The sequence below is a fragment of the Panthera pardus genome, unplaced genomic scaffold, assembly GCF_024362965.1.
Source record: "Panthera pardus isolate Hobbes unplaced genomic scaffold, ASM2436296v1 HiC_scaffold_209, whole genome shotgun sequence".
NCBI lineage: Eukaryota > Metazoa > Chordata > Mammalia > Carnivora > Felidae > Panthera > Panthera pardus.
This window is the reverse complement of record NW_026526776.1, coordinates 1-17041: the sequence shown is the minus strand read 5'-3', so window position 1 is coordinate 17041 and position 17041 is coordinate 1. Positions and strand designations below refer to the sequence as shown.

At 37.9% G+C, this 17041-nt stretch overlaps 1 protein-coding gene across 1 annotated transcript; it reads right to left on the bottom strand.

The window, feature by feature from the left end:
* Positions 1–348: 348 nt before the first annotated feature.
* Positions 349–9959, bottom strand: LOC128778798 (complement factor H-related protein 3-like). Its single transcript, XM_053908663.1, has 4 exons — positions 9716–9959; positions 9100–9276; positions 1044–1238; positions 349–629 (listed from the first exon to the last, which is right to left on the bottom strand). Exons 2-4 carry the CDS (start codon positions 9221–9223, stop codon positions 445–447), a joined length of 504 nt encoding a protein of 167 aa, XP_053764638.1. The 5' UTR covers positions 9224–9276; positions 9716–9959; the 3' UTR covers positions 349–444.
* Positions 9960–17041: the final 7082 nt, after the last annotated feature.

The window sequence follows — 17041 nt, the reverse complement described above, 5'->3', positions numbered from 1 at the left end:
TTGGGAAAGAAAACTGAATCTCTACACATCTTACTTCATTGACATGGCTTGTTCTCTACCTTCAGTTGCAGAATTTGTTCTGCTGGTCTTTAGGTTAATTTCTAGGGTATTTAGGATGATTTGATAGTTATCTAGGTGTATTCATGGGATGAGGCAAGCCTAGGATCCTCCTACACCGCCACATCTACCTCCTTCCTCTTGTGTCCCCCTATATTAGAGGTTTCTTCCTTGTACTTCCATTACTGTTTTCTTGACTAATGCCTATCAGTAAACATTTATTTTGCTATACATGTATCAAGAAATTTGTATATCCACTCATACACACTTGGAAAAAAGAAAACTAAGTAGTTCCATAGGGGAGATAAGAAAGTTGTTATAGATATTTTGTTACAGTCCATCTAGATGAGGCTTAGAAAAGCATAATACACCGGGATCTCAGATCATTTACTTACTGAGAGGAATGCATTCAGGAGGAGGGAACCAGCCATCCTCTGTACAGGTCATTACAGTCTGCTCATTTTGAAGACTGTGGCCAGAATTGCAATTAACGCTTACATTTTCACCTTGTACATATTTAACTCCTTGTTTTGGATACTCTCCATTTTTCAAATGATTGAAGATACATTGTCCTAAAAATAATGAAAATAAGAAACAAAAAAAAATTTAAAACCCCTAAGTTCAGTGAAAATAGCCAATTAAAAGTTATTTATACAAAATTTAAACTCATGCATAAGTATCCAAAATTAAAGCTACTACCAAATGCTGGAAAAAAAATCAATGTTAAATATTATTTACCTTCAGGTTTATAATTAAGTCCTTGTAAATGATATAGTTATTTTCAGAGAGCCTCTATCTTTATCTTTAGTGTGATTTTTATGAAGAACTCTTCATAAAAGGAAAAACTCATATTGGTATTTTTGCTCATAACATTCATCCTTTGGCTTTATGTTAGTCATACTAAGCTTCATTGTATTCACTTATGTGTTTTCCCCCCTCTACTATTTGAAATATTTATACATATACAATTATAAAGGTTGACTTACTGCGGCATGGTACTGCTGGTGACCATCCTTCTTGTGTGCAATGAATATGTTCCCAGGGCTTTTGTGAAACAGTCACAAAATTTTGATCACAGGAATACCAATATTTTTCTCCTACACGTACTGGAAAGTTTTGTCTATAGTTACTTTCATGGTGTAGACTACCATGTTTTATTTCTGGAAAATCACAACGATACCCTTGCAATAAAAACAAAACAAACAAAAACAGTATAAATGATGTTTTACCTTAAGAAAAAAAATCAGATGGGAAATGAATTGTTTCACTGATGAATTATATCCTCTTATTAGTCTAATTTCACTCATTGCATCAGGTTTTCTAGGACAAGAGAAGTTATAAAATTCAGATGACTGGGATATGCTAATGAAGTTAAAATTATATCTTGTGGGTCATACGATATAGAAACTTGTATGAAGACTCTTCATAAATAAAACTCTACAGATCTATTTGGGTATGTATATGATCCACCGACTATGTATATCCTAGCCCTGGTATGTAAATGAGCAACTTGTTCGAGAGATGAAAGTATAGATTTTATTCCTAAGATCATCTATCTTCTTTATTTTCTTTTCTGCTCTCATCAGAAATCAGAGCCCTGCCTTTTCTTCTCAGACCAACTCAGCGTAGGGAAACAGTGCGGTTTTTTTTTTTAGATAAACGTTCATTAATTTACTTTTCTATTTATTCAAATAGTGTAAGAAATATAGAGAAACACATTTTCCATTCATCGCATTATACGGAAAACTAACCTTCTAATTAATGCCTGAAACCAATCATCAAGGAAAGTTTTCATTTAATCAGACAAATGAACTAGGACTATTTCTTAATATTCAAATAGTTAAGATTACAGTAAACATTTGATTGTTATTTCTAATATTAATTTGAGAATGCGGTGTTTTAAAGTATGTCACATGTGTCTCAGAATATATATAATATATATTATGTACATGAGGTGATTTAAAATGTCATTCATAGTATGTCATAGTATTTAAGGTTTATATGGCACACATATGTGGCATATATATCATATATAATGTGGCATATGTTGTAACATGTACACATCATACATATGAGGTGTTTATAACATGTCATGTATATCATAATATATATATATATATATATTTTTTTTTTTTTTTGAATACAAGTGAACATTTAATGCAACCATAGTTCAATTCTTTTTAAACACCAAAATGTCATATTGTAATTGAGGTATAATATAATTGCATTTTATTGAGTTTCTTATATATGGAATATTTTTGACACATGTTTAAGTGTTATGCTGTTTATAACACATTTATATATAATATTTCCCAGAAAAAATTTCCGTTTTCATTTGATGATTTAGAGATAATCTAGTACTTTTAATACCATACCAGTATTAGTTTTTTCCCCACAAAATGATTCTATTACAAGAACTGTTGTGCAACACACGAAAAAAAGTTCCAAACACACACACACACACACACACACACCCCAAGTATTCATTATCATCTTCATCTTCCTTTTTTTTTTTTTCAAGGTTTATTTACTTATTTTGAGAGAGAGAGAGAGAGAGAGAGAGAGAGAGAGAGAAAGAGACAGAGCATGAGCAGGGGAGGGGCAGAGAGAGAGGGAGCCTGAAGCAGGCTTCAGGCTCCGAGCTGTCAGCACAGACAGCCCCACAGATGTGGGGCTCAAACCCAGAAACCGTGACCTGAGCCGAAGTCAGACGCTTATCCGGCTGAGCCACCGAGGTGCCCCTCATCTTCATCCTTCTCAAGTACACTGGTAACATTTTCTTTCTTGTTTGATTAAAGTTTCCAGTAGTTTCAGCAGACTTATGTAGATTATACACCTGGAATACTTGAATATACTGATGTTTTTCTTTAGTAAAGATTTGTATATGATACCTTCTCTAGATATAGATTCTTGGCCTCCAGTTTATAGCTCTCATTGATAAATTTTTTCCACCACATTTTTGAAGCTTCCAATATTGAGATCAAGTGTTCATTTAGTCTTATTCCACTTAAGTAACCTTCTAGGTATTTTTCTCCACTACTCTTTGACGATTTAGATGAACTTCTCTTTATCCTTGGATGATGAATTTCATCATGATACATCCCAGATGAGTGTCATTTAACAATCATTCTACCTTGCGCAAACTTCACTGTTTGGATTTGCAAGAGTAGAGTCTTAAAGAACTCAAATAAATTGGTGTAAAATTGTAAAGGAGAGATTTGAACCCTGGTGGTCTGATTTTAGAACAAATCTGGTTATCCACCTATTATGGGTTTTCAAAGGATATCAGTTAGGAGTTAAGATGGTGGAGAAGTAGGGGGACCAAGACTTCACTTGTCCTTGTTTGAACTTGTTTGAACACAGCTGTTTTGGGGTCAGAACACTTGGAACACCCAGGAAATCTATCTGCAGAGTGACTGAAAAATCTGCACAGGTGGAGGGAGACAGCTTGGTGTGACAGACATGTGTGTATGTGAATTGGGAGCGATAAAACAGCATGGGTACAGAGGGGAGGGATCCCCTTCTGTGGACAGACAAAAGGGAGAAATATAGAAGCTGTGGATTGTGCCATTGTGTTAGGACAAGAGAAAGACCTTTTCCAGACCACGAACTGGGGAACAAGAAATACGGAAAATGTCAGTCTCTGCTTTGCAAATAGCCTTAGGAGCTGAAGATAAGAGTTTTCAAAAGTGTGTGGCATTCTCTGGACCAGAGCCACTGCTGTGTGCACACGCCTGGGGGGGGGGGGGGGTGTGGGGAGAGGAGTCAGCCCCAGGGCGGGTAGAGATATCAGGGGTGCCCTGGGAAAGAACAGTCCCCTCCTTTGAGTACTGTGGGAAAAATGTATATTGTTCCCCCAAGGACTAAAGACCCGGCAGGCACCAGCCATATCCGCAGGGTGGAGTGGCGCTATCCCAGAATTGGGTCCATGTGGTACACGATCCTTGAAGACATGGGATTTTGAATCTCAGCCTAGCACCTAGGAGGCACAGGAGAACTGTGGAGCAGAGCAAACTACCTGCCTGTGCTACTCTGTGAGGGGTGCCTGAACAGCGAGGTTTTGTTTTTTTTTGTTTTTATTGTTTTTTGTTTTTTTTTTAATTTTTTTAACCTTTACTGATTTTTTTAGACAGAGAGAGTGAGCATGAACAGGGGAGGTTCAGAGAGAGGTGGAAACACAGAATGCGAAACAGGCTCCAGTCTCTGAGCTGTCAGCACAGAGCCTGATGTGGGGCTCGAACTCACGGACCGCAAGATCATGACCTGAGCCCAAGTCGGACGCTCAATCGACTGAGCCACCCAGGCGCCCCTGAACAGCAAGGTTTGAAAAACACAGTTCAGGGAGGAGAGACTGGGGTATTGCCATTTTTCTCCCCATTGCCAACGTGGTGGGTCTACAAGGAACAGGACAGTGGCTCCTAATGGAGGCAGGGCCTGGTGACAGGAAACCTTACCCCGCTGTGCCTGGCAACTGCTTATCTACTGGAGCAGGACTCACACTGGATGAACCAGACAACATCTCCTCCAGACCAGCAGAGATGGTCCCAAGTATCAACAGATTACTGTCCTGTGGTTTTGTACGCTACTTTGTTGCCCTTTTCTTTGTTTTCTTTGCTTTTCTTTGTTTTTCTTATTAACCTTTTTTTTTTCCTTTGGAATCAAGCTCATATTCTCTGATTTGATTAAAAAAAATTTTTTTTAATGTTTCCTTTTGAGAGTGAGAGAGACAGAGCATGAGCAGGGGAGGGGCAGAGGGGAGGGAGGCGCAGAATCTGAAGCAGGCTCCAGGCTCTGAGCTATCAGCACAGAGCCCGATGTGGGGCTCGAATTCACAAACCATGAGATCATGACCTGAGTTGACATTGGGCGCTCAACCGACTGAACCACCCAGGCGTCCCTGATGTTTGGTCAATTCATCTCTCTCTCTCTCTCTCTCTCTGTGTCTCTGTATATTTCTATATATCTTTTTTTTCTCTGCTTCGTTTGTCTGTGCAATCAGGCTAATTTTAATTCTATTCTTTTACACCTTTTTTATATCTCCTTCTTCTTTACTTGCCTTTCTCTCTTTCTGGATTAAGCCCTATAGTTTCTTTGATTCTCTGCTTGGTCTTTTTTTTTTTGCCTCTTCCATTTTTCTTTGTATGGGATCAGGTCCCGTTCTTTTTCCTTCTTCCTCCACAGTTGCTTCAATGAACAAATAAAAGCACCTGGTAGAATGTCTAAATGGTGGAATGTCTAAGATGGTGTCTAAACAAGCCACCACCAAGAGTAAGGAAGACCTGTCTAGTGGGATAGTGCAGCCAAATGCGCAACAACAACACAGTGCATGCAACACACTCCAAAAACACTTCCTGAAGTCCCAGGCCCTGCACAGTGTAGGACTCCTTTTTAATATAGTAGTTCTCAAGGTGCAGGACATAAATCAAACTACTAAAACACATAAAATACAGAAACCAGGCCAAAATGATGAAACAAAATTCTCCTGAAAAGAAATTCCAGGAAGAAATGACAGCCAGGGAATTGCTCAAACCGGATACATGCTCTAATCCTTTTTATTTCCTTCCTTCTGCTTTTTGGGTTTTTGTTTGTTGTTTTTCTAACTTCCTTAGTCATCAGGTTAGGTTGTTTATTAGATTTTTTTTCTTGCTTCTTCAGTAGATGTGTATTGCTATAAACGTCCCTCTTAGAATCGGTTTTGCTGCATCCCACAGGTTTTGAACAGTTGTGTTTTCATTTTCACTAGTTTCCATGTACCTTTTTGTTTTTTTCTTTTATTTTCTGGTTGACCCATTCATTCTTAGCATGTTATTTAACTTCCATCTATTTGTGATCTTCACATTTTTTCTTGTGGCTGACTCCTAGTTTCATTGCATTGTGTTCAGATGTGTTGCATGGTGTGATTTAGACCTTTTTCAATTTGTTGACACTTGTTTTGTGGCCTAATATGTGTTTTATTCTGCAGAATGTTCCATGTACACTTGAAAAGCATGTACATTTGGCTGTTTTAAGATGGAATGTTCTGAATATATCTGTTAAATATATCTGTTCCAGTGTGTCTAAAGGCATTGTTTCCTTGTTGATTTTTGGTTTAGACAATCTTGTCCATTAATGTAATTGGTGTGTTAAAATCCCCTACTATTGTTTATTATGATTGAGTCATTCTTTGCTATTTGTTATTAACATTCATGTATTGAGGAGCTCACATGTTGGGTACATATATATTCACAATCGTTACCTCTTCTTGTTGGATTGTCCCCTTTATTATTATATAGTGTCCTTCTTTGTCTCTTATTACATGCTTTGTTTCAAAGTCTACTTTGTCCAATATAATTATTGGCACTCCTGCTTTCTTTTGACATCCATTTGCACAATAAATATTCTACATCCCTCCACTTTCAATCTGCAGGTGTGTTTTGCTCTAAAATGAGGGGGTTTTTTTGTAGGTAGGAAAGAGATGGGTCTTGTTTTATTCATTCTGTCACCCTGTGTCTTTTCATTGGAGCATATAGTATATTTACATTCAAAGCAATTTTTTTATAGATATGCATTTGTTGCTATTTTATTGCCTGATTTATGGTTGTTTCTGAAGATTTTCTCTGATCATTTCTGGTCCTTCTTTCATGGTTAGATGATTTTTTAATGATATATTGGATACCTTTATCTTTATTCCTTGCATATTTATTGTGGTTTTGCTTTGTGGTCATCATTGGGTTTGTATATAACATGTGTTGCATATAGCAGTCTGTATTAAGTTGGTGGTCATTTAACTTTGAACCCAAACTTTACTTCTCTCTTCCTCAGGTATGTGGTGTCATATTTTACATCCGTTTATTTTGTGAGTTCCTTGACAGAAATTTGTTTTACAGAAATATTCATTTTTACTGCTTTTGTGTTTCCTACCTTTATACTGACACTTTTGATCTCTCCTTTCTACTCAGATTCGCCTTTAATATTTCTTGCAAGGCTGATTTAATGGTCTTGACCTGCATTGGTTTTTATTTGCCTGGGAAACTCTTTATCTCTCCTTCTATTTTGAATAATGGCTTTGCTGGGTAGACTATTCTTGACTGGATAGAGTATGTTTCCCATTCATCACTTTGAATATATCATGCCACTTCCTTCTGGCTTGGAAAGTTTGTGCTGAAAACTGCCTTAGTTGCCGTATGGGTTTTCCCTTGTATGTGACTGTCTTTTTTTTTCTCTTGCTGTTTTTACAATGTTTTCTATATTGTTATGTTCTGCCAGTTTAGTTACCATATATCTTGGTGTGGGTTTGCTTTTGTTAATTTTGTTGGGGATTCTTTGTGCCTCCTCGTGTATCTGGATATCTGTTTTCTCCTTCCAGATTAGGGAACGTTTCTGCTATTCTTCAAATAAATTTTCTGGTCCCTTTTTCCTTTCTTCTTCTTCTGGGGCACCTCTAATAAGAAGGTTGTTATGTTTGATGGCGTCACCGACTTCCCTAAATCGATCGTGCTTTGCATAATTCTTTTTTCTCCCTTCTGTTCAGCTTGATTACTTTTCATTACTATGTCTTCTAAGTCATTAATTAATGCCTCTTCTTCTTCCACTATGCTGTTCATTCCATCAAGTGTGTTTCTAGTTTTGTTTATTGAATCCTTTCTCTCTGCTATGTTATTCCTTATCTCTGTATTAGGGTCTTACTCATATCTTCGAATTTTTCTCAAGTCCAGTGAGTATCATTATAGTTATTATGTTAAATTCTCTATTAAGCATGTTACTTATATCTGTTTCGCTTAGAGCTCCGGCATTGGCCTTCTACTGCTCTTTCACTCGGGACAAATTCTTCTGTTTTCTCATTTAAGTTTCTGTGCCCACTTCTGCCTGTAGGAAATTCAGCTACCTCCCCCATTTTTAGGGTAATGGCCTTATGAAAAAGAGGTTCTGTCGTGCCCTGAGGTGTTGTGATCCCTGTTCCCCAGGGCCTGGCACTTCAGGGAGTGTCTCCAATGTGTGCTGTGTTCACACTGCTCTTGTGCCCTGATCGCTTTGTGCTTCATGCCCCTCATCTACAGAGGCTCTCTTTGCCTCTTTGTTGGCAGTGGTTGGTCTCTGGCTTGAATGTGGGGAGTTTTAATTTGGTGCACTCTGGTCTGCTTGTGACATGAGACTTCTCACCACTGCTGCTGGAATCAAGGCTTCCAAGATCCCCAAGTTGGGAGATGAGGTGTGGGCAGGGATTTCGTCTGGTGTTTTGGGGTTGGGGCTACCTGCTCTGGGACTGAGGCAAGTATAACTGGGAAGGATGGTTCCATTGGAGCATGGGCAAGTGGAGCTTGGTGTAAGAAGTTAGATAGCAAGTGTGGGCCCTGTACAGATTCCCACAGTTGACCCTGTGTTTATGCTAATGGGGAGGGGAGGGAAATGGCACCTGTCAGCTCCTGTGGGTCTCTGTGAATGCTGCCTTTCTGCAACATGCTCCCAGGTGAGCAAATAATCTCCCCACTGTGTGCACCAAGTGCTCTTCAGATTGCTGTTTCCATGCTGTATGTCCACAGGCTCTTTGCTTGCTTTTTCTCCAAGAACAGCCCCAACGCCCTTTGAACTTTCTCAGAACTTAGTACACTGACCTTTAAAACCCTAGGCTTTAAGCCCCACTGGTTGCAGGAACTCACAACATTTGGCCCCTTTCACTTTCCAAGCCAGTTGGTTTGGGGATTTGTTTTACCTGTTTGCTCCTCTGTGTGTCAGACTGTCTCTCACCCTTCTCTGTGACCACTACTCCTTTCCTACCTCAGTGGTACACAGTCCATTTCTCCTCAGTTTGGGAGGGAAAACTGAATCTCTGTACATCTTACTTCTCTGATGTGGACTGTTCTCTATGATTGGTTGCACAATTTGTTCTGCCAGTCTTCAGGTTGATTTAGGATGATTTGATAGTTATCCTCATGGGATGAGGCAAGCCTAGTTTCCTCCTTCTCTGCCATATCCCCCTCGTTCTCTTGCTGGTGTCACCCTACTTTTACACGTTCCTTCTCTGCAGTTCTTTTACTGTTTTCTGGATAGTGACCATTTACTTACCAGGAGGAAGGCATTCGGGAGCGGGCGCCCAGCCATCTTCTGTACAGGTCATTACAGTCTGCTCATTTTGAAGACTGTAGCCAGCATAGCAGTTAACACTTACAGAGTCACCTTGGAAATACATTTTTGCTGGATATGGATATTCTCCATTTATCAAATAATTAAAAAGACATTGTCCTAATAATCATAAAAATAGTAAACCAAATTCGTCAAACCCTACATTCAACGATAATAGCAAATCAAAAATTATTTGTCCAAAATTTAAATTTTCATGCATAAGTATCCAAAAATAACCTATAACTTAAGACAAACTAAAGCTACTTCCAAACGTTTCAAAAGAAGAAAATCAGTATTTAAATTATTTATCTTCAGTTTTTATAATGAAGATATTTGGAAATGACATAGGTATTTTCGTAAGCCTCTATTTTTAATTCTAAGGTGATTTTTATGAAGAGCTCCTCATAGAAGGAAAAACTTACATTGGTCGTTTTGCTCAGAAAACTCATCCCTTGGCCTTCTTTTTGTCATATTAGGCTTAACTGTACTCACTTATGTGTCTTCCCACACCACTCTTTGAAATATTTACACGTATACAATTATAACAAGGTTGACTTACTGCGGCACGGTACTGCTGGTGACCATCCTTCTTGTGTGCAATGAATATATCCCCCGTTCTGTTTTTTATCTGTCACGAAATTGTGGTTACAGGAATAGTAATATTTTTTTCCTACAGATACTGGAAAGTCTTGTCTATAGTTATATTCATTGTGTAGTAGTCCATGTTTTATTTCTGGAAAATCACAACGTTTCTCTTGCAATAAAAAAACAAATACAAACAACAGTATAAATAATCTTTTATCTTAAGAAAAAATCTTATTAGAAATTAATTGTTTCACTGGAAAATTTACCCTCTTATTAGCATAATTTCACTCATTGCATCAGGTTTTCTAGGACAAGAAGTGTTGGAAATATGGATTACTGGGATATGTGATGAAGTCATTGCTAATCAAGTTAAAATTGTACCTTGTGGGACTTATGAGATATAAAATTGTATGAAGATCGAGGAATAAAACTTGATAGATCTTTTTAAAGGATTCTCCTTGAGTATGTGTATCCTCAGCATGGTTGATTAAATGAGGAACTTGGTTGAGAGATGAAGGTATTGATTTTATTTCTCAGGTCATCCAACTTTTTATTTTCTTTTCTGTTCTCATCAGAAATCAGAGCCCTATCTTTTCTTCTCAGACCAACTCAATGTAGGAAGATAGATTTTTTTAGATTAACATTCATTAATTTATTTTTCTGTTTATTGTAAATAATGTGAGACATATAGAGAAACACAAAAATTTTCCATTCATCACATTATACAGAAAAATTACATTCTTCTTAACCCCTCAAACCAATCACTGAGGAAAGTTCTCTTCTTCATTTAATCAGAGAAATAAACGAGGACTATTTTTCAATATCCAAATACTTAAGATTGTGGAAAACATTTGAATGTTATTTTTTTTAACTTTGTTTTAGAGAGAGAGGTGGCGCAAGTGAGTGAAGAGCAGAGAGAGTAAAAGAGAGAGAGAGAGAAAGAGAGAGAGAAGCTGGGCTCACCTGGGGCTCGTGGTTTTACCTGAAGCCGGGCACTGGCTCACCCAAAGTGGGGCAACGAGCTCACCTGACGTGAAACTCGAACTCACCAACTGTGAGATAATGACCTGAGCCGAAGTCAGATGCTTAACCACTAAGCCACCCAGGCACCATATTGTTAATTCTAATTTTAATTGGAGAAGGAATGGTTTTAAATTATGTCATACATATGTCATAATATGTATGACATATATCATATATATGAGGTGTGTTAAAGATGTCATATATATTTCACAATATATATGACACTTGTCATATAGATGAAGTGTTTAAAACTATCATACAGTATGTCATACTATAATGGTATATATCATATATATCAATTGTTTAACAATATGTCATTTATGTCCCCAATATATATATTTTTTCAATAAAAACGAACATTTAATGCAACCATAGTTCAATTCTTTTTAAACACCAAAATGTCATATTTTAATTGAGGTATAATATAATTGCATTTTACTGAGATATTCTTATATACGGAATATTTTTGACATATATTTAAGTGTTATGTTGTTACAACACATTTATGTATAATATTTTCCAGAAAAGTTTCCCCTTTTCATTTGATGACATAGAGATAATTTAGGACTTTAATACCAGACCAGTATTGGGTTTTTCCCATAAAATTATTCTATTACAAACCTTGTACAACGCATGAACCCAAGTTCCAAAACACACACACACACACACACACACACACACACACACGCATACCAAGTATTAATTATCATCTTCATCTTTTTTAAGTACACTGATCATTTTCTTCTTGTTTGATTAGAGAAAGTTTCTAGTAGTTTAAGCTGACTTGTTATGTGGATCATACCCTTTGAATCCTTGTACATACTGATGTTTTTCTTTAACAAAAATTTGTATATGATACCTTCTCTAGATATAGATTTTTGGCCTACAGCCCATGTCTCTCATGGATAGATTTTTCCCTCCACATTTTTGAAGCTTCCAAGGTTGAGACTAAAAAGCTCATTTAGTTTTTTTCCTTTTCAGTAACCGTGTAGTTTTTTCCCCCCATGACTTTTTGAAGATTTAGATTATTTTCTCTTTATCCTTGGATGAATTTCATCATGAGACATCAAGATGTGTGTCATTTAACAATCTTGGGCAAGCTTCACTCTTTGGATTTGCAAGAATTGAGTCTTAAAGTACTCAGTTAAATTACCCGTAAAATTGTAAAGGAGAGATTTGAACCCTGGGGGTCTGATTTCAGAACAGCACTGGTTATTCTAGTGTTTCAAATGATATCAATTAGGAGTTAAGATGGTGGAGAAGTAAGGGTTCGAGGATTTCCCTCATCCCGGAAACACAGCTGTATTGGGGTCAGAACACTTGGAAATCTATCTGCGGAGTGACAGAAAAATCTGCACAGGTGGAGGGAGACAGCTTGGTGGGACAGAGGTGCTTGTATGCAAACTGGGGGAGATGAAACAGCATGGGCGTGGAAGGCAGGGATCCATAGAGAGAAAAAAGGGAGAGAAAGAGAAGCTGTGGATTGCCCTAACGCAAGTTAGGACAAGAGAAAAACCTCCAGATCATGGACTGGGGAATAGGAAATATGGAGAGTGCCAGTCTCTACTTTGAAAACAGCCAAAGGAGCTGAAGGTCAGAGTTTTCAAAAGTGTGTGCCATTCTCTGGACCAAAGCCACTGTCACGTGCATGTGCCTGGGGAGGAGGAGAGCAGTGGCAATCTCAGGGCACACTAGGAGAGAACAGTCCCCTCCGTCGAATACTGTGGGATATATTGCACCTTCAAAGACAAAAGGCCCTGCAGTCGTCAGCCATATTAGCAGTGCAGAATGGCACTACCCCAGAACCAAGTGCCTATGGTGCAGGATCCATTACTATATCGGGTTTTGAATCCCAGCTGAGCACCTAGAAGTGTGGGAGAACTGTGGAGCAAGACAAGCCACCTGCCTGCGCTACTGTGTGAGGCCTGCCTGAACAGTGTGGTTGAGACTGGGGTGTCATCATTTTCTTCCCCATCACCAACATGGTGGGGCTTCAGGGAAAAAGACCCCAGCACAGGCGTGATCTGCTTACCTGAAGCCCCACCCCTGTGTGCCTGGAAACTGCTCATCTACTGGAGCAGAACTGACACTGAGTGAAACAGATGACCTCTTCTCCGGACCAGCACAGCCGTGGGTCCCAGACACCAACAGACAACTGTCCTGTAGTTGTGTATGTCAGTCTGTTGCCCTTTTTTCTTTTCTTTTCGTCTTTCCTTTTCTTTCCATCTCTTGTCTTTTCTCATCATTTCTTTCAACCATCTTCTTTTTTTTCCTTTGGAATCAGGCTCTTAGTTTCTGATTTGATTTTTGGTCAATTCTTATAAATATATATATTTTGTCTTTTCTCTATTTTTCTGCTTTGTTTGTTTGTCTGTTTAGTCAAGCATTTTTACTTTATTTTTTTACAGTTTTTCTATATCTCCTTCTTTCTTTTCCTTTCTTTCTCTCTGGATTAAGCCTTATAGCTTCTTTGATTCTCTGCTTGGTCCTTTTTTCAGACCTTTCATTTTTTTCTTTGTATGGGATTAGGTCCCCTGCCCTCTCATCTTTCTAGGGATACTTCAATGAAAAATCAAAGCACCCCTGGTGGAGGGTCTAAACTATCCACCACTGCAAGTAAGGAGGAGACTTATAGAAGACTGTTTGGTGGGTTACAGCAACCAAATACACAACAAAGGAGGGCATGCAACACACTCCAAATGCAATTCCTGAAGTGCCAGGCCCTGGACAGTGTATGACCCCTTTTAAATATAGTTCTCACAGGTGCAGGACATATAACAAACTATTAAAACACATAAGGACAGAAACCAGGCCAAAATGAGGAGATGGAAGAATTCTCCTGAAAAGAAATTCCAGGAAGAAATGAGAGCCAGGGTAGACATGTAAGGGCAGTAACAGACCTATCCACTGAAACTTGGCAGGCCAGGAGGGAGGGTAGGAAACATTAAATGTGCTGAATAGGAAAAATATGCAGCCAAGAATCAATTATCTGGCAAGGCTGTCATTATAATTGAAGGAGAGATAAAGGCTTTCCCAGACAAAAAATAACGAAAGGAGTTCATGACCACTAAACCAGCCCTGTAGGAGATTCTAAGGGAGACTCTGTGAGTGGAAAGCAGCAAAGACTACAGAGGACCAGAGACATCACCACAAGCACGAAACCTACAGGTAACACAATGACACTGAATTCGTATCTTTCAATAATCACTCTGATGTAAATGGACTAAATACTCCAATGAAAAGACATAGGGTTTCACCACGGGTTAAAAAAAAAAAAAAGATCCATTTACATGCTGCCTACAAGAGACTCATTTTAGTCCTGAGGACAACTGCAGATTGAAAGTGAGGGGATGGAAAACCTTGTGTCATGGTACTAGATGGCGAAAGAAAGCCGCAGTAGCCATACTTATACCAGACAAACCAGATTTTAAAAGAAAGACTGTAATAGGAGATGAAAAATAGCATTTTATCATAATTAAGGGGTCTATTCATCATGAAGAGATAACAGTTGTAAAAATCTATGTCCCCAATGTGAGAGCATCCAAATATAAATCGTGTAATTACAAACATAAATAAATGTATAGATAATAATACCATGTTTGAAGGGGACTTTAGTACTCCACTTACAGCAATGGACATACCATCTAGGCAGAAAATCAATAAGGAAACAATGGCTCTGAAGGACACATTGGACCAGATGGACCACTTGGACATTCTCCAAAATAGATCACATACTGGGTCACAAAACAGAATATATAAAAGGACTGAGATCATACCATGCACATTTTCGGATCACAATGTTATGAAGCTTGAAATCAACCACAAGAAAAAATTTGGAAAGCCCCCAAATGCATGAAGGTTAAAGGACCTCCTACTGAAGAATGAATGGATCAACCAGGAAATTAAACAAAAATTTAAAAAATATATGCAGGTAAATGAAAATGAAAATATGACAGTTCACACCCCTTGGGATGCAACAAAGGCAGTCCTAAGAGGAAAGTATATTGCAGTTCAGACCTATTTCAAGAAGCAAGAAAGGTCCTAAATATACAACCTAACCTCACACCTAAAGGAACTAGAAAGGCAGCAGCAATGAAAGCCCAAAGCCAGAAGAAGGAGAGAAATAATAAAGATTAGAGCAGAAATAAACAGTATACAATCCAAAAAAAAAAAAAAAAAAAAACAACCTTAAAAAACAAAAAAACACATTGGAATGGATTAATGAATGTAAGAGTTGATTTTTTGAAAGAATAAACAAAATCGATAACCCTGTAGCCTGACTTCTCAAAAAGAAAAGAGAAAGGACCCAAATAGATAAAATTACGAATGAAGGAGGAGAGATCACAACCAACACCACACAAATACAAACAATTATTGAAGAACATTATGAAAAATTACATGCCAACAAACTGGACAATCTGGAAGAAGTGGACAAATTCCTAGAAACTCACACACTACCAAAATTCAAATGGGAAGAAATAGAAAATTTGAACAGACCCATAAGCAGTGAAGAAATTGAACTGGTTATCAAAAATCTCCCAACAAGTAGGAGTCTGGGGTTAGATTGCTTCCTAGGGGAATTCTACCAGACATTTAAAGCAGAGTTAAGACCTTATCTCAAGCTGTTCCAAAAAATAGAAATGGAAGGAAATCCTCCAGACTCATTCTATGAAGCCAGCATTACCTTGACGCCCAAACCAGACAAAGGCCCCACTGAAAAGCAGAATTACAGGTCAATATCCCCGATGAACATGGATGCAAAAATTCTCATCAAGATACTAGCAAATTGACTTCAACAGTGTATTAAAACAATTATTCATCATAATCAACTGGGATTCATTCCTGGGCTGTAGGTCTGGTTCAATATTCACAAATCAATCAACGTCATACATCACATTAACAGAGAAAAAGATAAGAACCATATGCTCCTGTGAATAGATGCAGAAAAAGCATTGGACAAAATACAGCATCCTTTTGTAATAAAAACACTCAAGAAAGTAAGGATAGAAGGAACATACCTTAACATCATAAAAGCCATATATGAAAGGCCCACAGCTAATACAATCCACAATGGGGAAAAACTGAGAGCTTTGCCCCTGAGATCAGGAACATGACAGGGATATCCACTGTCACCCCTGTTGTTTAACATGGTATTAGAACTCCTAGCCTCAACATTCAGACAACAATGCAAAATAAAATGTATCAAAATTGGCAGACAAGAAGTCAAATTTTCACTCTTTGCAGATGACATGACACTCTGCATGGAAAATCCGAGACACCCCACCGAAAAACTGGTAGAGCGGATACATGAATTCAGCAAATTTTCAGGATATAAAATCAATGTACAGAAATCTGTTGCATTTCTATACACCAATAATGAAGCAACAGAAAGGAATTGATCCCATTCTCAATTGCACCAAGGACCATAAATTACCTAGGAATAAACTTAACCAAAGAGGTAAAAGATCTGTTTGCTGAAAACTATAGAAAATTGATGAATGACATTGAAGAAGACACAAAGAAATGGAAACATTCCATGCTCATGGATTAGAAGAACAAATATTGTTAAAATGTTGATATTACCCAAAACAATCTACACATTCTAGCCATCTCAATCTAAATGGCATCAGCATTCTTCACAGAACTAAAAGAAATAATCCTAAAATTTGTATGGAACCACAAAAGATCCTGAATAGCTGAAGTAATGTGGAAAAAGAAAACCAAAGCTGGAGGCATCACAATCCCAGACTTCAGCCTGTATTACATAGCTGTAATCATAAAGACAGTATGGTACTGGCACAAAAACAGACGCACAGACCAGTGAAATAGAAAAGAGAACCCAGAAATGGACATACAAATTTATGGCCAACTAATCTTTGACAAAGCAGGAAAGGGTATCCAATGGAAAAGAGATAGTTTCTTCAGCAAACGGTGCTTGGGAGAACTGGACAGCAACATGCAGAAGAAAGAAACTGGACCACTTTCTTACAACATACACAAAAATAAATTCAAAATGGATGAAGGACCTAAATGCTAATGTTAGGTCAGTGTTAAACAGGAACCCATCAAAATCCTACAGGAGCAAACAAGGCAGCAACCTCTTTGACCTTGGCCATAGAAACTTCTTACTTGACATGTTTCCAAAGGCAAGAGAAATAAAAGCAAAACGGAACTATCGGGACCTCATCAAGATAAAAAGCTTCTACACAGCAAAGGAAACAATCAACAAAACTAAAAGGCAGCCGACAGAATGGGAGAAGATGTTTGCAAATGACAT